This window comes from Lepus europaeus, chromosome 5, assembly GCF_033115175.1.
Source record: "Lepus europaeus isolate LE1 chromosome 5, mLepTim1.pri, whole genome shotgun sequence".
Classification (NCBI taxonomy): Eukaryota; Metazoa; Chordata; class Mammalia; order Lagomorpha; family Leporidae; genus Lepus; species Lepus europaeus.
The window spans coordinates 90,439,157-90,465,399 of NC_084831.1; the positions used below are offsets into that span (position 1 = coordinate 90,439,157).

A 26,243-nucleotide genomic window follows, 5' to 3' on the forward strand; every position below is an offset into this window, starting at 1 on the left:
TTAAAACTATTGTGTGTGGTTTTTTTTTTTTTTTTTTTTTTTTTTAAGATTTATGTGTTTATTTGAAAGACTGATTTTCCATCTGGTGATTGACTCCCCAGATAGCCACAGCAGCCAGGCCTGGACCAGGTGGAAACCATGAACCAATAGATTCATTCAGGCCGTCTTCCACCGCTTTTCCCAGGCTATTAGCAGGGAACTAGATTAGAGATGGAGCAGCTAGGACACCAAACAGCACCCCATGGGATGTGGGTGTTGCTGGCAGTGGCTTTGCTTGCTATGCTACAATGCCGGCTCCATGATACAGTTTGTTACTTACAGATATTTTGGTCATTTTATTGTAGAATTTATCAGTATTTCCTTTTGTGTCTAGTTTTCTTAATTTTAAAACTCCTTAGATATCCAGTGTTCATATTTTGATACTCATATATATGAACCTCAAATTTTTTGTACCAAAATAAACTTAACTTTTAATTCCATTTTCTATAAACTTTTAAAGTACTCTTTTATATTTTAAAATTTTTTTAAAGATTTGCTTTTTACATTTGTCTTTACCAGAAAAATTTGTTTGGTAGGGATCCAGTTACATTTTTATTGCCCTCAGAGAGTTAATTAAATTAAGATCTGCTATGCCCCCCTCCCGTATTACAGTTATCTCAGGGTAAAGGGTGAATAAGCTACTGCAACTAAATGCAGAACATTGTGGTCTAATTAGGCCAGAAGTTTTTTTTTCTATTAAACAAAAGTTCTGCTGGTATAAGAAAATGGTATCAGTCTGCTCCATAAGGTTATTCACTAGACCAAGTTTTTCTCATCTTACTTTACCAATCTCTAGACTTTAGCGCTTTTAAGTGTAACTGTATTGCCTCTTCTCCCCCAACGACTGGAGGTTTGTCTATATTGTCACCTTTTTTTTAAAATCAGCATTTGATTTCATTGATAATTTTTAGTGTATCATTTTGTGTATTTTTATTGGTTGTATGAGTTAGTGCTTTTCCAGTCTGAAGTGTAGTTAGTACTCATTCTGCTTAATTGTCTCCTTGGTAGAACTTCTGTGCTTAAGGAGGCCAAGAATTGAAGCGTGCCCACCTTCTTTGAGAATCTAGTTTTTGTCAGCAACTTGATATTCCAGTCTTTGCCCCATGTCTCCAGGGCAGAATATGTCCTGTCAGTTCAGTAGAAATCAGGAACTCTTGTCAGTGTCAGCCTTTAGTTCTTGCTGGCCTTTGTGGGGTCCTAGCAGCTCTTCTATGTGGGAATGATAGACAGTAGTTGGATTGAACTGTTAGAATGAACAGAATATCTAATAACCATGAGAAGAAAAAACAGTTTGTATTATTGGAATGAATATCAGGTGACCTTTAATCTGTACTTACTTTTGAACGTACGTTTTTTGTTAAACACATGTCTATCTGGTTGACATGCGTTATGTCCTCAGTGATCATTTTCTTAATTATTTCTGTGGGTGTCAGTTTCTCTTGAAATGGTAGTTGTTATTAGGCAGGAGAGAAGTTTCTGTGGTCAGATTTAATGAAATATCACTGCCAATCTTAACATTAAATTCTTTTAGTTGAATCTAAGATAAGTTAAAACTTTTAAAAGTATTCTGGATTTAAGTAGCACTAATTTAACTTCTTTGTGTGAACAGCTACTCATCACTACCATTGATTCATTTTCTGTCTATTCCAAGTTCAACAACTAGTCTGAAATGTTTTGGTAATGTTAACGTTTATCGTCAGTACTACAGAATCACTTTTGGAAATAATTGTTGGAAGATTGTTGCTTATTGAAAAGGCAAACATAATGCTTTTTGTAAGTTATATTAAGATGCCTTATAAAAATGTTCAATTATTGTTATAAATTCTCAAAAATTGCAAATAATTTTATATTCTTTTGAGTCAGTTATATTAAATATACTCTCCTAATGACAGATATGAAATCATTAAGGAAGAAAAATGACTGCAGACAAAAACTTTGTTAAAGATTTTTAAAACTTTGCCATGCATAAAGATGCATTGCTGGAAGGAAAGAACATCACACACAGTATTGGAGGCTTTCTTTTCTACTTGAATAGACCCAAGGTTCCCCACCCATCCTCTTCCAGGATAATTAATTCACTGTGGTGGAAGGATTTTGATTCACAAGTAATCAGAGTAAACTGATAGTAACATTTTTAAAAGGTCGGATACACTTTTGAAAAGTAGGGGAGTTGTGTTTTCGAAAATGAAGGAGGTAAGAAGACATTGAAGGTGTTTTAAGGGGTTAGTACTTGTTCAGGTGAATAAAACATTAAGGATTTCCTCAGATTTTTGTTTGCTTTTACTTTTAGAATATCTGATCTGGAATTCTGTTGGTTTGTGGAAAGGCTAATTTTATTCACTTTGTAAGAATCTTATGCTGTGGTGGGGGGTCAACTTTGATTTGTGTCGGGAGTGGCTTGATCTCAGGACCAAATATTTGATCCAAGAAGAAAGGCCAAAAAGTAATAGTAGTCCTTCCCGTTACCCACAGTCTTACTTCCCATCATTTCTGCTACTCATAGCAGTCCAAAAGTACTAACTAAAAATTCTCGAAATATGTTTTATGAACTTTACTCTTTAAATTTTAATTTATTTGATAGGTAGAGAGATGGAGAAAGAGACAGAGTTCCCATCCTCTGGCTCACTGCCCAAATGCCTGTAACAGCCAAGGCTGAGCTGACAGAGCCAGGAATCCAGTTCAGTTCTTTCACATGGGTGGCAGAAACCCATGTGAGCTATCACTGCTGCCTACCAGGGTCTACATTAGCAAGTAGCCAGAGTTAGGAATTGGATGCGGGTGTTGAACCCAAATACTCTGATGTTGGTTACAGGAATCTTAAATGTTGTGCCATATACCTCCACCTAATTCACAAGTTTTAAATTGCAAACTCTGATGACATCGTCCTGCTCCACTCTTGCCTGGGAGGTGAATCATTTCTTTGTCCAGCTACTTTATGTGCCACCTGTCAGTCATTTAGTAGTCATATTGTTTTTCAGATAGGCTCTTGCAGGATCACAGTGCTTGTGTTTAAGTAACTTTTGTTTTATTGAATAGTGACCCTGAAACACAAGGATAGTTACTGAAAGAAGACATCAGGGCATGAAACGTGGCAGGATAGATTAACTCTGGTGTGTAGCATATAGAAGGCAACATAGTATACTCATATATAGTGTTTGAAATTATCTGAGGTTTCAGGCACCCACTGCTAGTCATGGAACAAAACTCCTGCATGTCAGGGAGAGTACTGTGTCTATTAGTTGTTAATATTTGTTCACTTATTTAGTCAACAAATATGTGAGGACTGTGTGATCAGTTGATGTGAGCCAAGCACTTTGCCTGGTAATCATTGTCCATGTAATATCACATTTAATCCTAGAGGTTGTGATGTAGATGCTACTCCTAATTTACAAATGAGGGACTGAAGTCTTAGATTGGTTAAGTACAGTAACATAGATGATTAGCAGAACCTGAGCTCCAGAGCCAGTTTTCTTAACACCATATTGTGTACTCGTCATGAAAATGTAAAGAAAATTAGAAAATTTATTGTGGGTAGTGAACCAATAATGTAAACTCTAGCTTCAGAAGAACCTGGAGGCTTGTTAATATGGAGGTTGCATTCTGAGACTTCTTACTTCGTAGATGTAGGATAGACCTGAGAACATGTGTTGCTAATAGGTTTCTACGTTTATTTTTAAAAGTAAATTTGTATTTATATATTTTTCACTTTATTGGAAAGGCAGAGAGAGAGAAAGTTTCCATTTGCTAATTCACTCCCCAGATTACTGCAACAGCCAGAGCTCATTACTCAATCTGGGTCTCTCATGTGGGTGACAGGGATCCATTACTTGAAGCTTCACTGGGCTATTTCCTGGAGCGTGCATTAGCAGGAAGCTGGATTGGAAGTGGAAGCACCTGGCCTTGATCCCCAGGCACTTTGATATGGATGTGGGCATCCCAGGCAGCATATTAATTACTGCACAAAATGCTTGCCATTAATGTTAGTCTTAGGGATGACACTTCTGAGAGTCTTTAAGGTATCCAGTTGTCATTAAACTTAACTATGCCATACCTTGATTAGAAACTAGAGTTGGTGGTTGATTAATGTAACTTGAAACTCTGTTTCTCATTCCTCTATTTCTGTGAGCATTTGAGATGGACTGAAAACCTTTGAAACATTTAAGGGATATAACTTTATGAATATATTTTTGTTTACTATTTTTGTGTCTTGTAATACAGTATATTTATGTGTTTAAACATAAATCAGTATAAATTTTGTGGTTAGGTTGTTTTGAGCTTTTTGAAATGCTTTGATAGATTACCTTTATACTCTTCTCATTTTGATGGTCACATTCAACTTTAATGTTCATAGTGTTAATATTTAAATATTAATACCAATGTATGTAAATTTATTCTTAAAGTAGTTAAAACAGTTAATTTAACTGGTTTAAATATAGCTTATTCAGGCTTTTTTTTTTTTAATAAACAAAAGCATTATAAAAATAACTAAAACATTACTGACCAGTTTGAACAACTGTAGTTCCCAAACATAAATTTATGTAATCTTTTCTCCAAAGGATTTTAGGATATGATTCCATCTCTTTCACAGAAGTCTCTGATTTCATAGATTTCACTTTTGCTTTGAGTATTCTAGCCACTGAAGTGTATACCTGTTTAGTGTGACATCTGACTCGCCAGTATGGAATTCTAATTTTATAACGACTGAATTACCTGGATGAGTAAAGAGCTATTGGAATAGAGGATTCACAGAATGTTTCTGAGAAGGCCTAGTTGCTCTACCACTAGTTTGGGAAATAATTGAAGTAGCTTTCTACAGCTTTTGAATATGGAACTTAACCTTTTTTTACTGTTTGTTATCTTTTGGGCTTGAGTGGAAGGAGGTTTGAAAGGAACTCTGTTACCTTTGTGGAAAAGGGAGAGGATAGACAAGAGGGTAGAGGTTGAAGTTAATTTCTTGCATTGATTAAAACTTATAGCTGTTCCCAGTGCTGTGACATTTGATGTTTGTTTTCCAGTAAATATTTACAGATAAATAGAAGATTTTCAGATTAAAAATTTTAAATAGAAAGATGTCTTATGCTAATTTGTTTTCATTTTTATAGAGAGGATCTGACGAACTACTCTCAGGCAGTGTTCTCAGTAGTCCAAACTCTAATATGAGCAGCATGGTAGTTACAGGTAAGTAACTCTTAGCAGTTTGCCATTTGCTCTTTTATGGAGCAGAATGTTGAAACTAAATTTTCATCTATTGCACTAGAATAGCTTTTATTTTAAATGATGTGTTAGAGTGTTCTTAGAGGAAGTTTTACTGGCGTATATACAGGAATATTTCAGAAAGTGTGGAAAATGAAGTTAAAAGGTAAGTTTATTTTGAGGTAAAAAAAAAATATTTAAAATCTATGCATAGTTTTTAGTGCATTTTCCATGAAGTTTTTGAAGATTCCTTGTATGTGCTGAGTTGATAAAACCTAAACTTGATTTTTGCGGGCAAGTAATTCTTCAGCTCTATTGCTTCTTTGACTTTTTTAAAATTACAAAACTATAATTCTTTAAAGTTATAACCTCTTCACCCTTTTTTATTTTTATTTTGTTTTTAGTTTTTTTGTTTGTATGTCATAGAATATGTTAAAGTATTTCTTTATCTCTCTAAAGCCCTGAAGTCCCAACTATAAATAAAAACCAAAGACAATTGAACAGCACAGTTGTTTTCTTTCTATGGTTTCATCCTTTTTTTCTTTGCTATACAGTATTTTAATTTTTTGAGTTTATTTCCATTATACTGCCTATTTGCAAATTCAAGATGACTTGCTTCATCTTCATTGTATATTTCTGAAATAATATTGTTGGTTGTAATGTCTTGCTGTAAACAAACATAGGTTAACTTTTAGACTAGTTTTGTGGTTGATGGACCAAATTTTGAATCTGATTTTTAATGAATGTAACACCCCTGTGTTTTGTGTTATTTACTGAAAATAAAAGTTGCTTTTTTTCTGTATAACCTTTCCTGAATTGCTTACTTGAGGAACTAATTATATTGGGCAGTAAAAGCATCTAAAATGGCATTTTTAATTTGTATAGATAGCCATTCCTTAATGTATATGTGCACATTGACACGTATGTGTGCATCCCTGATAGTTAACTAAAAGTTAAAATTCAGTGCTTGCCAAATGCAGTCATAGTACTGTGAAGATGAGTTTGTCAGCATGTGTTGTTGCCGATTTTCCTATTTAGTGATAACAAAGCAATGTTACTAGACCATGATCTTGATATTCAAAATACCATATACAAGTAATTGAAAGGCTTAAGTGTCTGCCACTTTGCTTTGTCAATATCTGTTTTTTTACAATGCACATAGTGATTATTTTTGTTCTTTTACTAATCATTTAAATTTCTTTTATTTATATAAGGTGAACAAATTTCATGTATTTCATATACACGGATTTAGGAGCATAGTGATACTTCTCAGCGTACCCTTCCTCCAGTCCACACTCCTATCCTTCCTCCTCCTTCCTTTTTTATTCTTTTTAATTTTTACAGTGACATATTTTCAGTCATTTTATAATCATCAGATTAACCCTCCACTAAGTAATTCAACAAATAGCCCTGCACGTTGTGATTGTTATTGGAGACATTTTAAAAAAAATTTTCAGGGCTCTAACACAGTAATTGGTAACAGCCTTTCTCCCTTTTCCAATCTGTCATTCCCAACTCCTCTCTCCCCCCAAAAGAAAATTTAACTGTAAAATATAGAGGGCAGCTTTTGCCGAATTGGCGAACAGACAGTTTAAGATTATGGTGCTTTGAGTTAGGGGAAGTACATGAGTAAGTCTTAGGATCACTCTGCTTTTCTTCCATAGGACCTTAATTATTGCAGCACAGTGAAGTAAAGTTCAGGCAGAGTGCAGACGTCTCACTGACCTAGGGAGACTTGAGTTTAGACTTTGAAGTTTTTCCAACATTTGGTATTTGTGGGGAATGGTCCTAGAGAAAAGGCAGTTGTCTAGGTGTTTAGGCATAGCACAAGGCAAACATTGGTATGGAGAGTTACCAGAATTTTGGAAAATGGTGGAGTTGCTTATATGCAGTATGAGACTTTGCAGGGTCTTTGAGAATTGTCTGCTCTATGGATGAACTAAATGGTGATTTCCTATGTTGAGCAGTGCTGAAGACATTAGCGTTCTGGGAGATCAGAATGAAGATATATTAGAGTATTGCAGGCACTCAGTTTAGACTATAGAAAAGCCAGGCCTTAAAGGATCACATGTCATAATAAGTTCAATCCATGACCCTAATTTAAGCAGAAAGTCTAATCTAAAGATGTGAAAGATTCACCAATACTTTATCTGCCAAAACAAAACTGTACTTCCCTAAGGAAGACAATGGTTCGTTCTTCCTATGATGATTACCAATAATATGTAGCAAATGATAAAAAAATTAGAAGTCATGTGAGGAAATAGGAAAGTAATGTATATTAGGATATGTTTAAAGGGCATATTGGAATTAACTATAAGAACTGAAAGAGCTGTAAAGGAAAAGGTTGAAATAAAGAGTACACAGTATAGGAATATGTTGATAAGTAAATATAAAGATGGCATATCCTCCGCCTTGTGGCGCCGGCACACCGGGTTCTAGTCCCGGTTGGGGCGCTGGATTCTATCCCAGTTGCCCCTCTTCCAGGCCAGCTCTCTGCTATGGCCCAGGAAAGCAGTGGAGGATGGCCCAAGTGCTTGGGCCCTGCACCCGTATGGGAGACCAGGAGAAGCACCTGGCTCCTGGCTTTGGATCAGCGCGAAGCGCCGGCCGCTGCGGCCATTGGAGGGTGAACCAACGGCAAAAAGGAAGACCTTTCTCTCTGTCTCTCTCACTATCCACTCTGCCTGTCACCCCCCCAAAAAAAAAAAAAAAAAGGCATATAGAAATAGTCAAACTGAAAAATAGAGTATTTGAAATGAAAAATTTCACTGGTTGAGGCTAATTGATTAGATACAACAAAAGAAAGGTTAGTGAATTTGAGTATAGATGAACAGAAATAATTCAGTCTGCCAGAAAGATCAAAATATCCTTGTAGGACAAACAATTTAAACTTCTGTGTTAGTGGAATTCCAGAGAGAGAATAGAGAGAACGGAGCAAGAGATTGTCAAATTCATATAAAGTGCATATTATGAAAAAATTATGCATGAATTTCAAAATTTACTTTGGGGTTACCAAAATAAACCATCTTAATTTAGTTTTCTGTGAACTTTTTGAAATAACACTTTTTATAATTATGTATGAAGCAGTAATGACTGAAAACTTAAAAAATTTGAGGAAATAATATGTACTTACATTGCTAATACTTAAGAAGCTCAGTAAACTACCCCAGTGTATTTGGGAGCCAGTATCATCCTTGAAAGCCCAGTGAGAACTAGGTGCGAAGTAGGTGTAGTTTCCTCTGTGCCCTGTAACTCCAGGACTGTTGGTGCTGGTGATGTAACCCATATATTAACTTGCAGTATGGGATTTAGAGAACCCTATTTGGATTTCCCTACTTTCAGGGGAGTGATTGCCAGACTACAATCCCAGGAATAACTGACACTCACCTTGTGAGACTTGGTTAATAACCCCACTGTATCCTGTAGCTCCAGGACTATGACTAATTAGTACTGTATTCCTGTGTCGTCATAACATGCTCTGCAGGACCTAGAAGAGGGCCTACCTGCATTCTGGTGTTCCAGACCCACACTTGTCCACACACAATCCTTAGAAGAACCTATATTTATCCTTTGGGACCAGGACAAAGTCTGTTAATATTTCTCAGAGTTGGAACTTGAGCTCTTGGTGCTGTATGCCATAGCGTTAGTCATGTCCACACAGCAGGATCTTGGGAAGGTCCTATCCATATCACACAGTCTTAGGTACATAGCTGTTAGTGCCACTAGTCCCAGCATCACTCAGGCTTCCCTGGCAGGACAAGGAGACAACCCCCTCAGTGTCAGACACACACATTTGGAAGGTCATATCCGCTTGGAAGTCATACTTGACACCTCCACAAATTGCTGCAGACTAGACAGCTATTGCATTTTTAGACACCTTTTACTGCTGAAGAAATCATTCAGATACTAAATTTCTGGGCTTGCCTAGAACCAGAGTCAAATCAACAACCTAAGTGACATCCCACATGCCATCTAAACAAAACAAAACTTTTTTTTTTTATAAAGATTATTTGAGAGAGCCTCAGACGGAGGGAGGGTCTTCCTTCTGGTTCACTCCCCAAATGAATGCAATGGTTGGAACTGGGCCAACCTGAAGCCAGGAGCTTCTTCTGCGTCTCCCACGCTGTTCCACTGCTTTCCCAGGCTGTAGCAGAGAACTGAATCTGAAGAGGAGCAGCTGTGATACAAACCAGCACCCATACGAGATGCCAGTGCCACAGGCAGAGACTTAGCCTACTATGCCACAGCCCTGACCCCATACACAACAGTCTTTTCCAATGAAACCTACTCTGTTAAAACAACAAGAAAACTGCTATCCCAGATGTACAAACATCACTTGTAGGGATTCAGGAAACAGGAAACCAAGAAAGCATGATACCTCCAAAAAACACAATAGTTCTTCAGAAATACAACTTTTTCTGAAGAAAACCTGTGACAGTCCTGAAAAAGAATTCAGAATAATGATCCTAAGAAAAATCAGTGAGATACAAGAGAATACAGGTAGTTTAAAGGTATAAGGAGGGGCCAATGCTGTGGCACAGAGGGTTAATGCCCTGGCCTGAAGCGCCGGCATGCCATATGGGCACCGGTTCTAATCCTGGCTTCTCCACTTCTGATCTGGCTCTCTGCTATGGCCTAGGAAAGTAGTACAAGATGGCCCAAGTCCTTGGGCCCCTGCACCCACGCGGGAGACCTGAAGAAGCTCCTGGCTTCAAATCAGCATAGCTCCAGCCTTTGTGGCCAATTGGGGAGTGAACCATCAGGTGGAAGACCTCTGTCTCTCTCTCTCTACTCCTCCCCCTCCCCCTCCTCCTCTCCGTATAACTCTTTCAAATAAATAAATAAATCTTTTTTTAAAAAGCCATAAGGAAAACACTAGATGAATGAGGAATTCATTAAAGATACATATCATTAAAATGAGCAAATTTTGGAGCTGAAAACTTCAGTGAAGTAATAACTGTAATTAAGAGCTGTGACAACACAAAAGACACAGAGAAGGAATTTCTGATTTGGAAGGGAAAACTTTTGAAATAATCCAGACAAAAATAAAGAAAAATTGACTTAGAATAAAAAAGTCCTCTGAAACATATGGGATACCATTATGGATACCTGAAAAAGGAGAGAAAGGCATTGAGAACCTACTTAATGAAATACTAGTTGAAAATGTCACAAGTTTTGAAAGAGTTGTGGATATCTACATACAGGAAGCTCAGAGAACTTTAGCCACTTAGGCAAAAAAGATGTTCTAAATGAATATTAAAGTAAAAAATCACAAGTCAAAAGTTAAGGACAAGGAGACAATCCCAAGACAGAGATCTGGGCCAGTGCTGTGGCACAACAGGCTAAGCCGCCACCTGCAGTGCTGACATCCCATATGGGAGCTAGTTCAAGTCCTGTCTGCTCCACTTTTGACCTAGCCCCTTGCTAATGCACCTGGGAAAGCAGTGGAGGATGGCCCAAGTGCTTGGGCCCCTGCACCCACATGGGAGACCCAGATGAAGGTGGCGGCTGACTTTGGCCTGGCCTAGCCATTGCCATTCTGGCCATTTGGGGAGTGAACCAGCAGATGGAAGGCCTCTGTCTTTCTGTCTCCTCTCTCTTGCTCTCTCACTGCCTTTCAGATAAACAAATCCATCTTTAAAAAGTATATAGTATGACGGCCAGCGCCGTGGCTCAACAGGCTAATCCTCCGCCTTGCGGCACCGGCACACCGGGTTCTAGTCCCGGTCAGGGCACCAGATTCTGTCCCTGTTGCCCCTCTTCCAGGCCAGCTCTCTGCTATGGCCTGGGAAGGCAGTGGAGGATGGCCCAAGTGCTTGGGCCCTGCACCCCATGGGAGACCAGGAGAAGCACCTGGCTCTCTTTTTTTTCTCTTTTTTTTTAAAAAAAAAAAAATATAATATATATATATATATATATATATATATATAGTATGAGAAAAACTTTGTTACATGTAAAAGGAATACCAATTAGATTCACGGCAGACTTCTCAGCAGAAACACTAAACCGTAAGAGTTGAATGATATATATACTCAAGGCCTTGAAAGAAAAACTTCCAACTAAGAATATTATATCCAGCAAAGCTATCATTTTAACTGAAGGAGAAATAAAGTATTTCCTGGACAAGCAAAAACAAAATTCATCACTGCCAGACCAACCTTACAAGAAATCCTGTAGGGGTCCCACATTTGAAGGTAATGTCTTTTTTTTATTATTATTTTTGACAGGCAGAGTGGACAGTGAGAGAGAGAGAGAGACAGAGAGAAAGGTCTTCCTTTTCCGTTGGTTCACCCCCCCAATGGCCGCTGCAGCCGGCGCACCGCACTGATCCGAAGCCAGGAGCCAGGTGCTTCTCTTGGTCTCCTATGCGGGTGCAGGGCCCAAGGACTTGGGCCATCCTCCACTGCACTCCCTGGCCATAGCAGAGAGCTGGACAGGAAGAGGAACGACCAGGACAGAATCCGGTGCCCCGACCAGAACTAGAACCTGGTGTGCTGGCGCTGCAGGCGGAGGATTAGCCTATTGAGCCACGGCGCCGGCCTGAAGGTAAATCTTGAAGTCAGTAACAGATTTACTAAAAGAGCAGATATAATCAGCAAAGTGGACAGGAGTTAGTTTTTACCTAACAATATTAAACTTGAATGTAAACAGATTAGATTCCCAAGATAGAGGATAAAAGTTGGTTAAATGTATTAAAAAACACAAAACCCATCTCTCTGTATGCTATTTACAAGATACACATAGACTGAAAATGAAAAATACATACCATGCAAATGAAAACCAAAACGAGTGGAAGTAGCTATACTCAGATTACATAGACTATAAAAATTTTTAGAGACAAAGAAGAATATTATGTATTGATAAAAGGATCAATTCAGCAAAAAGAACAGTCATCAATATATATGTATCTAACACAAGACCACCCAAACACAGCAAATACTATTAGACATAAAGGGAGAGACAGACTCCAGTAGAATAATAGTGTGTGGTATTTCAGCATCTCCACTGCCATCAATGGACAGATTATCCAAACAGAAAATCAACAGATACTCCAGATGTGAACCACACTTTGTAGCAAGGGCTACAAACATTTACAGAAAGTAAGGAGACATTCCACCCAACAGCTACAGAGTACACATTCTTCTCATCTTCACATGGAACATTTTCTAGGATAGACCATGTGTTAGTTCACAGATTGTCTTAGTAAATTAAAAAAGAATGAAATTATACCATATATCTTCTCAGATCATGAAGGAGTAAATCTAGAAATAGCAACAGGAAGAATACCAGAAAACTTAAAAATATATGTAAATTAAACATGCTTCTGAATGGCCAATGGATAAATTTAAAAGGAAATTAATTTCTTGAAACGAAAACATGTCAAAACCTGTGGGATAACAGCAAAAACAGTATTAAGAGGGAAATTTATAGCATTATACTTGTTCAAAAAATGGAAGATCTCATTCTAAAGATGCATCTAAAGGACTTAGAAATACAAAAATGAAACCAAAATTATTGAGAAGTAACTAATGAGCAGAAATAAATGAAACTAAAACAGAAATGCACAAAAGATCAACAAAGTTGATTTTTTTATAAGACAAAATAAAAACTTGTAGCCAGACTACCAGAAAAAAAAGTTGAGATGGAAGAAATTACAACTGATAACACAGAACTACAAAGCCTCATGAAAAGCTACTGTAAACAATTGTATGATAAGAAATTCTTTTGAAAAATGGATAAATAAATAATAAATCTTTTGAGAAGTAGATAAATTCTTGGATATATGCAGCCTAGTATCAAGAAGATCCACAAAAGATCTAAGCAGAGGCATTTTAACTAGTGAGACTGACGCAGTAAAAATCTCTCTTCAGGACCAGCGCTGTGGTATAGCAGATGAAGCTGCTGCCTGGGGTGCTGACATCCCATTTGGGTGCTGGTTTGAGTTGCGGTTGCTCCACTTCCCCAATGCAGCTCTCTGCTGTGGCCTGGGAAAATAGTGGAAAATAGCCTAAGTCCTTGGGCCCCTGCACCTACATGGGAGACATAGAAAAAGCTCCTGGCTTCAGATTGGCACAGCTCAGACATTGTGGCCACCTGGGGAGCCAACCAGCAGATGGAGGACCTCTCTGCAACTCTGCCCTTCAAATAAATAAATAAATCTTATAAAAAAAAATCAAAGAAAAATCTAGGACCTGGTGTCTTTGCTACTGAAGTCTACCAAACATTGAAAGAGTACTTTAGTATTCTTCAGACCATTACAAAATATTGAATAGAACTGAGTTGCCAAATGCTTTATTTTTAATCAAAAAGATTTAAAAGCAAGATTTAAGAGTCAGAGACCTCCAGCCAGAGTGACATGTACAGGGGCTCCAAGAGAGGCAAAACCTGAAGTGGCTGGTGGTGCTGGGATTTTTAAGCACAATTTTGAGGAAGAAAAAAATCTTGAAAATCAGATTGACCTTCAGTTACAAGGGGAGTACAAAACCCATCAAAAGACCTGATTTACAATTTTTTATTCTATCTGGCTTGCTCATGATAAAAAGAACCATCAAAAGGATGGGATACCTAATTTACAATATACTGGGAACTCAGAAGGAGTCACCACTTCCTTGCTGTTCTCATGATAAGATTGGAAGCTTTCAAAGGATAGGCAGGCAGGAACTTTTGACCTTTCTAAAGATTTTTCACCCTCAATTTCCAGTGGGACCACCCTGAATGCCTGTTAGCCTGTCTGACTCCACATCCTCCCTCCCCCAGAAGAATGGACCCTAACTTTTGTTAGGAGAAATGGGCGATGACAGCTCTGGCTGCTTCATGCTGAAAAGGGGCATTGTTTGGAAGGGTAGTCAAGACAGGGTTCCAGCAGGTGGCTTCTCTAGGGGGACGCAGTGCCAGCTTACAGAAACTGCTTCCATCTGAGGTTTCATTTGTGTGGCCATCTAGAATTTCACTGCTTCAGGTCTGGAGAAAATGAATTTCACAAGCAGATTAAACTCCCAGGCTCTAAAACAAAGGTCTAAGGCATTATTAGAGAACCTAAGAAAGGAACTGTCTAAACCATGAGGAAGTTTTCCCATTGAGAGGCAAATAGAAACTGACAGGAGAGACCTGATAACAATCAGGTGGGCTAAGGCCTGGTCAGGTATATATGAGGTCCTGACCTATCCCTTCACATGGGGTACTGGAAGACAAATCATAAGGGAGGTGTGAACCTCCTTAGGGAAGGCACCTGTTGACTTCCATTACCTAGGTGGCCTGAATAAAAGGTAGCATCTGTAAAAGGAAATGTACAGTTCTACCTGTAACATTACCTGCTTGGCTGTCCCCTCAATAGTGGTGGTTACTTTGAAGGCCAGGCCAAATGAAGGGCTTTTTTCAGCATAGAGCCAATAGGGTCTGTGGCTCTGACCCAGGAGTCCTTCAACCCCTAGAGCAATTTTGTTTCCAGTGACCTAGCTCTAGGTTGGCAGAGCTGCCAAGGCTCTCCAAAAGCTGACTTCCATATTCATCTGAAGCCCTTGCTTTCCACATTGAAAACTGGTGCCATTTGCAGTGGAGTGGCCTGTTTGGTCTTCTTGATGGCAGATCACTGTGTAAAGCAGCCATTAATTGGCTGCCACCTTTCTGTACATTGTTACTGCTGCCTAGCTTTGCTTTCCTCCTGGTTTCTGGTAAAGGACACCACAGAGGCAGCCTTTAAAAGGATGCAAGAAAAGGGGGTGCTCAGTCAAATTCCTAAGCTTTGGTGGCCTAAGCTAGAAATCTGTAGTCTCAGGCATATTCTGACAGTGGTTTTTCTGTGAGGTAGGTAGTGCTCATGAGGAAAGCTATGTCTTTACTTTAACATCAAACATGCAGACCACCTTATCTATAAAATTTGAAGTCATTAGTAAAACTTTCTCTCCATTTGAAAAGAGAGATTTGCCTGTATACTGTGCCCATGCCATGTAAATCTAGCTGTGAAGTCATTATTAAAGCTCTCATTTTGGCTATGCTATTACTACAGAAAAATGTTTGCTATCCTTTTTAGAATCCTTCAGTATAGAGTCAGTTTTTCATCTTGGAAGAGAATAAAGAAATGAGGGAACAAGTCAGGCTTCCCAGATTGCATATTGTCAGTAACTTAACACAAAATGAAAACTTTTTAGCAAGCAATTTTAACTGTCAAATAACAACTTACAAAATCATTTACCAGAAGGTCCAGTGCCTTCTTTCTATAAATTTCAAGATAAGAGTACATGTATTTGGAACCATTGCTTAAATATCTAACACAAGTGTAACTTAACTTTTCCAGCAAGCCCAAGTACAAACATGTCAGTGACTAAAACATGTTTAGTTTCTTTATACCAACAAATTTAAAGCATCTGATATGGAGGTTTATTTAGGTCACTTGAACCAAAAAAGGGTATCTTTGATTAATTTAGTTTAAATTTATGAGCAATCTTTTATCTATAAGCCAATTAAAACAGTTCTTAATGAATTTTCCCATGTAGGCCTAAAATACGTACACACATAGAAGATAACATACAAGATAGACCAGTAATGCTGTTTCAGTAATAGCTTCTTAAAATTTTTAGCTGTTTTTTAAATTACCATCAATTGGTAAGAATTATTTCCTGCTGTTAGTAATCTGAATTAACCATACTTTTTCTAAGTTGGAACCTTTAGTATATCATTGGCTTTATCGGCTTACAGAACTGTCCCAAAGTATTGAATATAATAGAGGTCAGGGAAAAAGAAGTCATTTGGAACTTGGAACCTAAAAGAGGACATATTTAAACAGAACCAACGTTTTAACTTTATGAGCAATAAATCTGATTTTTAGTGTTTGGGGAATACAAAACTGTGGATGAGAAAGACTTTAAATAGAGATGTTTAAATTTATAAACTCATTAACCAATGAGATGAGGCACTTGCTTAGTCCACAGAGTATTTTTGAAAGCACCTGTAGGATTTTATAAAACATTTATCCCTTTTAGACCTCTGGGCCTTTGTTATTAAGATAACCATCATGTCTGATAACAATACGAGATCTTGTAACTTTTGGACATTTTTATCAGTAGCATTTTACATTATCATAACTTAAAATTTAGCACAGCTAAATTCTTTAATATAATCCAAATAGCCTTATTAGTTAGTATCTCTATAAGATGAGAGACATTTCCAGGGTCTCAACTGGAAATATCAAAGTCCAAGAAATTTGGAACTTTGATTTTTTGAATGCCTGTCAAAGATGCCAAGAATTCTTTAGAATACTTGATAGAAACAGGATCCTTTAACATCATGACATAATATAAACCAGGTTTGATCATTGTTACAAAGCAATCACCCAGATGCTTTAGTGTAAGTATATATTTAAACAAACCATAACTCTTAAAACTCAGCTGCTTTTAAACATTTAGAACTTATAGAGACAGAATACAATAGATTATTTCAATAGAATACAAAATCTGACTCTTTGGTCATCCCAAGAATTGGAAATAAAACCTTAAATGTAAGAGTTAGCACATGGAATCATCCTATAACTTGGAACAATTTTTACGGAGTCAAAACTAGGGAAGAGAAAATAGCTGGCTAGAAAACTGACAGAGTCACCAGATAAACAAAAACTTTTACAAGGCCAGCATCACTTATACCAAAACCAGTGACACAGTACAACATGACAGCTACAGACAAATGTTCTTGATGAATATAGTTGTAAAATTGTCAGCAAAATGTTATCAGACTGAATCCAGTACTACATCAAACATAGATCACGATCAAGTGGCATTTATCCCAGAGAGGTAAGGGTGGTTCAACATTTGCAAATCAGTAAGCACCATAAAGCATGACAACAGAATGAAGAGCAAAAATGATATGATCATCTCAGTAGATATAGAGAAAAACATTTCATAAGATTGAACATACCTTCATGATAATAAGCTATCCCTTCACTTTCAGTCTCCTTGTATCTTTGTTGGTGAGATGTGTTTCTTTTTTCTTTTTTTATTTGACAGGTAGAGTTATAGAGAGAGAGAGAAGTCTTTCTTCCGTTGGTTCATTCCCCAAATGGCCGCTACGGCTAGGGCCGGCACTGCGCTGATCTGAAGCCAAGAGCCAGTTGCCTCTTCCTGGTCTCCCATGTGGGTGCAGGGGCCCATGCACTTGGGCCATCCACTGCTGCCCTCCTGGGGGCAGAGAGCTGGACTGGAAGAGGAGCAACCAGGACTAGAACCCAGCGCCCATATGGGCTGCCGGCGCCGCAGGCGGAGGATTAACCAAGTGATCCAGGGTGCCCCAAGGTGTATTTCTTATAGGCAGGAAATAGATGGGTCTTGTTTTTTAATCCATTTCAGCCAGTCTATTAGCTGGAGAGTTGAGGCCATTTACATTCAAGGTGACTATTGATAAATAACAACTTGGCCCTGCCATTTTCCCATAAATATTCCTATTGTATACTTTGGATTTCTTTTGTACTTCTACTAGGGGTGAGTTTCTGCCTTCACATTTTTTGATAATAATGGCTGTCTTTCTATGCTGTGTGTTAACACATCCCTAAGCATCTTTTATATGGTTGGATGAGTGGCAACAAATTTTTAAAATTTCTGTTTGTTGTGGAAGGTCTTTATTTCACCTTCATCCATAAATGAGAGCTTTGCAAGGTATAGTATTCTGGGTTGACAGGTTTGTTTGTTTGTTTGTTTTTCCTAAGAATGGGACTATATCTCTACATTCCCTTCTAGCCTGTAGAGTTTCTGATGAGAAGTCATCTGGGGCTGGCACCGCAGCTCAGTAGGCTAATCCTCCACCTTGCGGCGCTGGCACACCGGGTTCTAGTCCCGTTCGGTGCGCCGGATTCTGTCCCGGTTGCCCCTCTTCCAGGCCAGCTCTCTGCTGTGGCCAGGGAGTGTAGTGGAGGATGGCCCAGGTCCTTGGGCCCTGCACCCACATGGGAGACCAGGAGAAACACCTGGCTCCTGGCTTCGGATCAGCGCGGTATGCTGGCCACAGCGCGCCAGCCACGGTGGCCATTGGAGGGTGAACCTTTCTCTCTGTCTCTCTCTCTCACTGTCCACTCTGCCTGTCAAAAAAAAAAAAAAAAAAAAAAAGTCATCTGGGAGTGTAATTGGAGATCCTCTGAAAATAATCTGGCATTTCTTTCCTGCACATTTTAGAATCTTCTTTATGTTTTACTGTGGAATGTTTGACTACAGTCTGTCAGTGAAATTCTTTTCTGATCATGTCTGTTAGGAGTTCTGTGTGTTTCTTGTACTTGAACGTCCCTTTCTTTCATTTGAATGTAAACTCAGTATAATTTGTCACAGTGATAGAATTAAGGAGAAAAAAATCGCTCAGAAAAATAGAAAGGGATAGAAACTAATGTATATTTAGAACCTACATCAGATTCCACAGTGATGTCTGTAGAAACCAGTATAAACAAGTAATTGTCAAATAAGTAATAAGTGAATTTTGAAAAGTTACAGGGTCTAAGTTCAATATATAAAAAAATAAGTTTTTCTCTTACACAAATGGGATATTGGGAAATGAAATTTCAGGAAATGGAGTCACAAAATGTGAAGCAGAGTATCAGAATAAGTGTAGCAAAAAATGTGAATAACCCCCAAGAGACATTTAATAAAAGACTTAAAGAATTAGAGATATACACCATATTCATGAATTATAAAACCGGAAATGTTAACGTGGTTCTTTCAGTAATTTGGTATAGCATTGAGTCTACAGATGAGTCCATCAAACCCAACAGCTTTTATATTGAAATTGATGGTAGATTCTAAGATTTATATAGAAATAAAAAAGACCTAGAATAACTAAAACCATTTTGAAACAAAAAAACCCTCAAATATGTTCACTACATGAGTTCAGGATTTATCCTAGTTAATGTAAACAATTCAGTATTGCATATTAATTGCCATAGAATGACGTATAGATAAATTCACGTTTATTACTTACAGAAGAACCTTGTCACTCAGTGGGGAAAGAGATTTTTTTCAGCAGCTGTTGCCAGAAACCAAACAACAACAACAAAAAAAGCAAAAGATAGAGACAGAGGGAGAGATCTTCCATTTTCTGGTTCACTCCCCTAATTGGCTGGAGCTGGGCAGTTATGAAGCCAGGAGCTTGGAGCTTCTTCTAGGTCTCCCATGTGTGTGCAGGAGCCCAGGGACTTGGACCGTCTTCCACTGCTTTCCCAGGCCATAACAGAGAGCTGCATTGAAAGTAGAGAAGCCAGGACTCATGCAGGATGCCAGCACTGCAGGCAGCGGCTGTACAGTGCCATTTCCTGCCTTTAGCTTTTTATGCAAAATGTTTTTAAATTGATGTTACTATAGAATTCTGTATCCCAAACTATCCCAGTAGCCTTTCCCAGACTTTCTCTATACCTATAGAATAAGTGCTTTCTGTAAAAGGAAATGGTTAGTTTTACAAGTTAGAAAATAAATAATGTTAGAAATTAAATCTCAGGTAATTATTTAATAATTTGATATAACAATATTATAATAGTTTAGGTCCTTCAAGAGAAGTAAAAGTGAAATATTTCAAGAAAACTGCTAGTACCAGCTAGTGTTCAAGTTGAGTTCTATTGAAAGGAATTTGTATCTCTTTGGTACTGGGGAAGAGGCTGGACATTTGTAAGGTGGAGTGTCTTTATTAGTCATTTCTTTATAACTATGGAAATAGGGTATACCTTTAGTTATGTGTATATCTGCCAATGTTGATTATTCTGCCATATCAAGATTTACGTATTACTGCCAAAGGTCTGATACTTTGCCTTATGTGAAACAACTGAAATCATCCTGTAGGTTTTGTTAATGTTGAAATTTTCATTTTAAGTTTTTATTGACATTGTTGATATTTCATGTCATAATGCTTAGAGAGTTTTGCAGATTTTTTTGTTTTTATGTTCTTGATGGTTCTAACAAATACTCTTCCATACAGAGGTATTGAGAGTCTTGTGTTTGTTCTGTACTTTTCAGATATGCCTAAAGTACTTTTGGTACTTAATACACTCAGTGTACCTAATACACTCAGCACTCAACTACTGGAACATGTAGAGAGCTTTAGCCAGATTTTACAGTAAGCCCAGTGAGGCTTTATTTTTTTTAAATGGTGACTGTTGGAATTAACTAAACAGCTGGCAAAATAACAAAAATACATCTATTTTTTTTCCTGGTTAACTCCCATTTGGATTTTCTGTCTTATTTCATATAGCAATGAGTTCCTTCATTCACCTTAGAATCGTTATTTTGTTCTTTACTTTTCTAAAGCCATCAGCTTCTATAACGGGGTGTGTTGCCTAGAAGTCTAACTAAAATTGCTTAGAATTAAAACTGCTTTGCTTCTCAGTATAATTTTTGATGAAAGGGACTTTCCAGTACTTTTTATAACCGCTTGAGTCTGACAGATTAGAAGAGTCATTGTAATTACGTATCTTGTCAAATAGTTTTTGCTGGACAGAGGAAATTTTAATGTTTTTAAATACTGTGTTTCATTTTGATACGAAGCAGAAAGTATATTGTTGAATGGGACTAAAATATAGATCTGTAGATTAATTAAGAAGGTGATTGCTGAATCCCAGACCCTAGAATGTTTATAGTGAGCAAGTAGAGATAAAAAGGACCTTGGAATTAGAATGGCTTGGGGGAACTCCATTAGTTTTGGGGAATGAATGAGTAAGCAGAGGATTCAAAGGCAGGTCTGAAATGAATCACGGAAGTAAGAAAAGTAGATGTGGAAATTGTTAGAGGTGCTGTGAGGACAGAGATTAGGCAAGTAAGAGTGTTCACAGTTCCTCAGTGGTTGATAGATGTAGTGATTTAACAAATTATTCATGATCTTGGTGAGATTCGTTTATGTAAAAACTGCAGGTAAAGCTAGTGGAGAGCAAAGGTCAGTCAGGAGGAGGAAAATAATGAACTGATCAGAAGTGAAAATGTTGGCTTTAGAATTGAAGTCAGAAACTTGTTTTCAGTTTGAAAGAGAAGTGTCAGGTAGAAATGGCTTTTATTTTGAGTTTGTTATTTGTTGAATATCTGCCCCAAACAAAAGGCTTTTAAGAGGGCAGAATAATAGAAAAATGATGTATTTAAAGATTTCTATCACATACATGAAACTTATGTGGGTAATTGGACATAAAATCCCAAAATCTTATGAGTTTTTAGTAGTTTTAAATAACCCAAACAAAAATTTTTGGATTTACCTAATGAAAGATAATGGGAAGAAGTTTAAATTACTATGCTATCTCTTCTGAAGAACCTGAGGTGTGGCCCAGACACAGTTCTGCTTACTTTCTTAGAGAATAATGGCCTGGGTATTTCATAAGCTGAAGGATACACATTTTCTTCTGTCCTTTCTTTTTCTAGGGTTAGAGTGTTTTTATATGTTAGAATTACCAGGAGTCCTCAATTTCACACTTTCACATAATCATAGCATCAGCTATTTGAAATGAAGACTTATATTTTTAGCTGCCACTCTATTGAAACTATTAACTAAGGAAGTAGTGGGCAGTATGAAAAGAGGTTGTACATCTTGATAGTTAGGCAGTAGCTGGTTCTGTCTTTGGGGAGGAAAGTATCTTTTTATATCATCATATACATGTATAAATGGATTTCAAATTTCTTTGCACCAGTATTTATCTTTTAATTTAATGTCCCACAAACTTTGTGAAGTATACTCATGTAATATGAAGTTGGTTTTTCATGTTCTTCTCTAGTGTAGTGGTTTAAGGGCACAGATTATGAAGTCATATTCACTGAATTTTAATCCTTTCTTTACTAATTTCTGTCCTTGCCACCTAGTAACTGCCTGACCTTGTGTGTTTAACTAGCTTTTATTTATAAATGTTGCTGTTAGGTCATGTTAATAGCAATCTTAAAGTTGCTAATTGCCTGACATGTAGTCAACTTAGAGTGATTGTTAAATAGTGGTATAAAAGACAATTGCATCTTCTCTATATTTTTCCAGAAATCAGATATTTGTCTTATACTTTACTAGGAGTATCCTACCTTCCTATATTATTCAGCTGTTTTTACTTCCACTGTCTGCTGTTCAGAAAATATCCAACACAAATCCCAAATAATACTTCTGTTCTATTGTTAGCTGCAAATCATTTGAGAGGGGAAGTTTTTTTCACATACAGGTATAGTAATAAGTAGTATCTTTATTATTTTTTTTTCTCTGTTTTCCTCTTTCGCAGAGGGAACAGGACAGACCAACTTAGAAGAAACTGAAATTTGCTGTTTCTAACCTGTGACTTAGGGTCTCTAGGTTGGATAATGAAGTATTTGTCTCTGTTGTTCAAGCACACTGATGAACAAAAACAAACTGGGAGTTTTTTGTACTCAGACGGTTTTGCCAGGAAAAGGCCTTAGTCCTGCATAAAAAGAAAATGTGCACACACGCCATATTTTTATATATTTTTGATTGCCTCTTTAACTTGATAGTTTTAATTAACAGACACTCATTGATGATTTTTTTAGGTAAGATGCTAAAAGAATAGAAATTTTAGCCTCTTTCTGCTTTTTGTTAAATTTAGGTACCTGTGCATACACTGATCTTCTTTAGTAAAATGAAAGGACGTGTGGATAATTCCTTTTGGCTTTTCACATTTCTGGAGTGATAAAGAGCTGACTGGCCATGATTTTCAGGGTAATATATTCAGAAGCCAGAGCATGCTACTCTTCTGTACAGAGACAACCTAAGGGGATTTCTAAATGCATTGCCTGACCCATTCCAAGAATATAAGCCTAAGTGAAACTATTAGAGGAAAATATAACTGAAGTACAGCTTGACAAGTAAATTACCAAGTTAGTTCACATATTATCTCCTAGGGATACCTTCTCTGGTCATCAAATAAAGGCTTTACTAGCATCCTCTTCCAGTCCCTTGCCTAAATCACTTTTGATCACATCATTCTGTTACCACACTTAGCATTATAAGAAATTACCTGGTTCACCACACTCTCACTAGACTGTAGAGTATCAGGCGTCATATTCATCTTGTTCACTGCTTTACCTCATAGCCTGGAAAAGTTCCAGACACATTCCTGATACTCAATAAATAAAGAGTAAAAGAGTTTTGAAAACACTTAAAGACCAAAATGATCTTACAGTTTTGTAGATATACATGTTATCTTGTTTATAAATAGCATTAAATACTTTGGGGAGTTACATAAATTATATACGATTTCTCTATGTGTAAGGATCCTTCATTTTAGTTAGGATTTTAGAAATATCCTTGAGGCTGGTGCCGCGGCTCAATAGACTAATCCTCTGCCTGCAACGCTGGCACCCTGGTTTCTAGTCCTGGTCGGGGCGCTGGATTCTGTCCTGGTTGCCCCTCTTCCAGTCCAGCGCTCTGCTGTGGCCTGGGAGTGCAGTGGAGGATGGCCCAAGTCCTTGGGCCCTGCACCCGCATGGGAGACCAGGAGAAGCACCTGGCTCTTGGCTTCGGATCAGCGCGGTGCGCCGGCCGTGGCGGCCATTGGAGGGTGAACGAACGGTAAAGGAAGACCTTTCTCCCTGTCTCTCTCTCTCTCTCTCACTGTCCACTCTGCCTGTAAAAAAAAAAAAAAAAAAGCCTTGAGTCCCTAGAAGATTCAGAACCACCGAGACCGGCGCTGTGGCATAGTGGGTAAAGCCACTGCTATAGGGCTGGCATCCCATATAGGCACCGGTTTGAGTCCTGGCTGCTCCAGTTCACATCCAGCTCTCTGTTATGGCCTGGGAAAGCAGTGGAAGATGGCTCAGGTACTGGGGCCCCTGCATCCACGTGGGAGACCTGGAAGAAGCTCCTGGCTTCAGATCAGCTCAGCTCCATCTGTTGTGGCCATTTGGGAAGTGAGTCAGTGGGTAGAAGACTTTCTCTGTCTCTCCTCTGCTCTCTGTAACTCTGCCTTTCAAATAAAATAAGTAAATATTTAAAAAAGAAAAAAGAAACAGGAGTAGTGGATAGACTGCAAGTCCTTCAAGCAGGTTATTTAAAACATCACCTGTTTTATAGGTGGCTCTACTAAATTTTTATTTTGGTGAAGCTTTGGAATGAAACTGATTACTAATTTGTTGGTTGAAATATGTTGGTTTACTTTAAAGCTCAGAGTAGCAGAATAGTTAAGCTCATGAGTGATTTATAGGATATTGACGTTAATAGCCACAAATACTGAGGTACATAGATTAGGTAATATCAACAAATTATGAGAGGCTCATTGTAGGTAAACTATAGTGTGAATTGACTGCATAATAGCATTGCCTTCTTAGGTCTCACTTTTGAGTACAACATTTATAGAACCACTATTATTTCTCAGGTAAACTTATAATCTGCCTAATTTTTGCTCAGCCAATTTTTTTTTACTTTTACAGTAGTAAAACTACTTTTTTACAATGCTTCTTTAACTATGGCTTTACATTCTGCATTTTTGGTTACTTGTGGTCAACTCTGGTCCTAAAATATTAAGTAGGAAATGTCAGAAATAAGCAATTCATGAATTTTAAGTTGCATGTAGTTCTGTGTGGTATGATGAAATCTTATGTTGTCCTGTTTTGTCTTGCCTGGGACATGATTTCACCCCTTTGTCCAGCCTGTTAACTCTGTGTATACTATCTACCTCTTAGTCACTTAGTAGCTGTGTCAGATATCAGATTGACTATGATGGCATTGCAGTGCTTGTGTTTATATAACCTTTATTTTAATAGTGACCCCAAATAGCAAACTTTTATTACAGTATAATTACCTGTTTTATTATTATTTTGATCATCTCTTATTGTGCCTAAATTATACATTAAACTTCACCATAGATATGTAAAGAAAGAAATAATATACAGGGATACTTGAGAAAGTTTGTGGAAATTGGAATGAAGAGAGAAGTTTATTTTGGTACAGAAAATCTTTGAAATTCATGCATAAAAGGGATCTTTTAAAAGTTAGTGGAAGGGGCCGGCGCCATGGCTCACTTGGTTAATCCTCCACCTGCAGTGCCGGCATCCTGTATGGGTGCCAGGTTTTAGTCCTGCTGCTCCTCTTCCAGTTCAGCTCTCTGCTGTGGCCCAGGAGGATAGTGGAGGATGGCCCAAGTACCTGGGCCCCCGCACCCGAATGGGAGACCAAGAAAAAGCACCTGGCTCCTGGCTTCGGATCGGTGCAGCGCCAGTCGTAGTGGCCATTTGGGGAGTGAACCAGCAGAAGGAAGACTTTCTCTCTCTCTCTCTCTCTCTCTCTCTCACTGTATATAACTCTACCTGTCAAATTAAAAAAAAAAAAAAGTTAGTGGAAAGTAAATTTTATGAAAACGTGATGCATGGATTTCAAAATTGTTCTGCATCAAAACATTTTAATTTCATTTTCCATGAACTTTTTAAAGTAGCCTCATACAGTATTTGGTGCTATATGTGGTTTCAGGCATCCACTGGGAATGGGAGTGTCTTGAAGGAACATATCTCTTGCAAATAAGGGAGAACCTGTGTTTTTGTTAGTCTGTAATAAGATGATCAAATTGCAAGATAATTGTGTTGTTAGGTATTGAACAGTTTCTTTATGGAACTGCATTTTGGGGCCAACAGTGGTGCAGTGGGTTGAGCCACAGCCTCCACTGCCAACATCCCATATTGGCTTGCCAGTTCAAGTCCTGGCTGCTCCGCTTCCTCCTATGCACCTGGGAAAGCAACAGAAAATGGCCCAAAGGCTTGAGCCCTGCTTTCCATGTGGGGTATCTGGATGGAATTCTGGACCCCTGGCTTTGACCTGGTCCAGCCCTGCTTACTGCAGTCTTTTGGAGAGTGAACCAGTATGTGGAAGATCTCCTCTGTCCCCTTTTATATGCCTTTCAAATAAAAATTTTTATAAGGAATTTTTAATGTTCATTTATTCTTTGATTATATTATTCATGAATATTACTTATCAGCACTGTTAGCTAATCGATAATCACATTTAGTAATAATTGATGGATATGGTTTTCTCTGTTCCTTTGAAAGCCTAGATTTTTAATTTAGGGGATTATTCAGGTATGCTCAACTCTGATTATA

General features: G+C 37.9%; 1 protein-coding gene across 4 annotated transcripts in view; it reads left to right on the plus strand.

The window, feature by feature from the left end:
* The window catches only part of PTBP2 (polypyrimidine tract binding protein 2), an 81,599-nt gene that overhangs the window by 16,657 nt on the left and 38,699 nt on the right, over positions 1-26,243 (plus strand). For all 4 annotated transcript variants that reach the window (XM_062191798.1, XM_062191799.1, XM_062191800.1 and 1 more), the window contains exon 3: positions 5,142-5,217. In XM_062191798.1, coding sequence (XP_062047782.1) covers positions 5,142-5,217 — 76 coding nt within the window. The remainder of the gene's footprint in view (positions 1-5,141; positions 5,218-26,243) is intronic.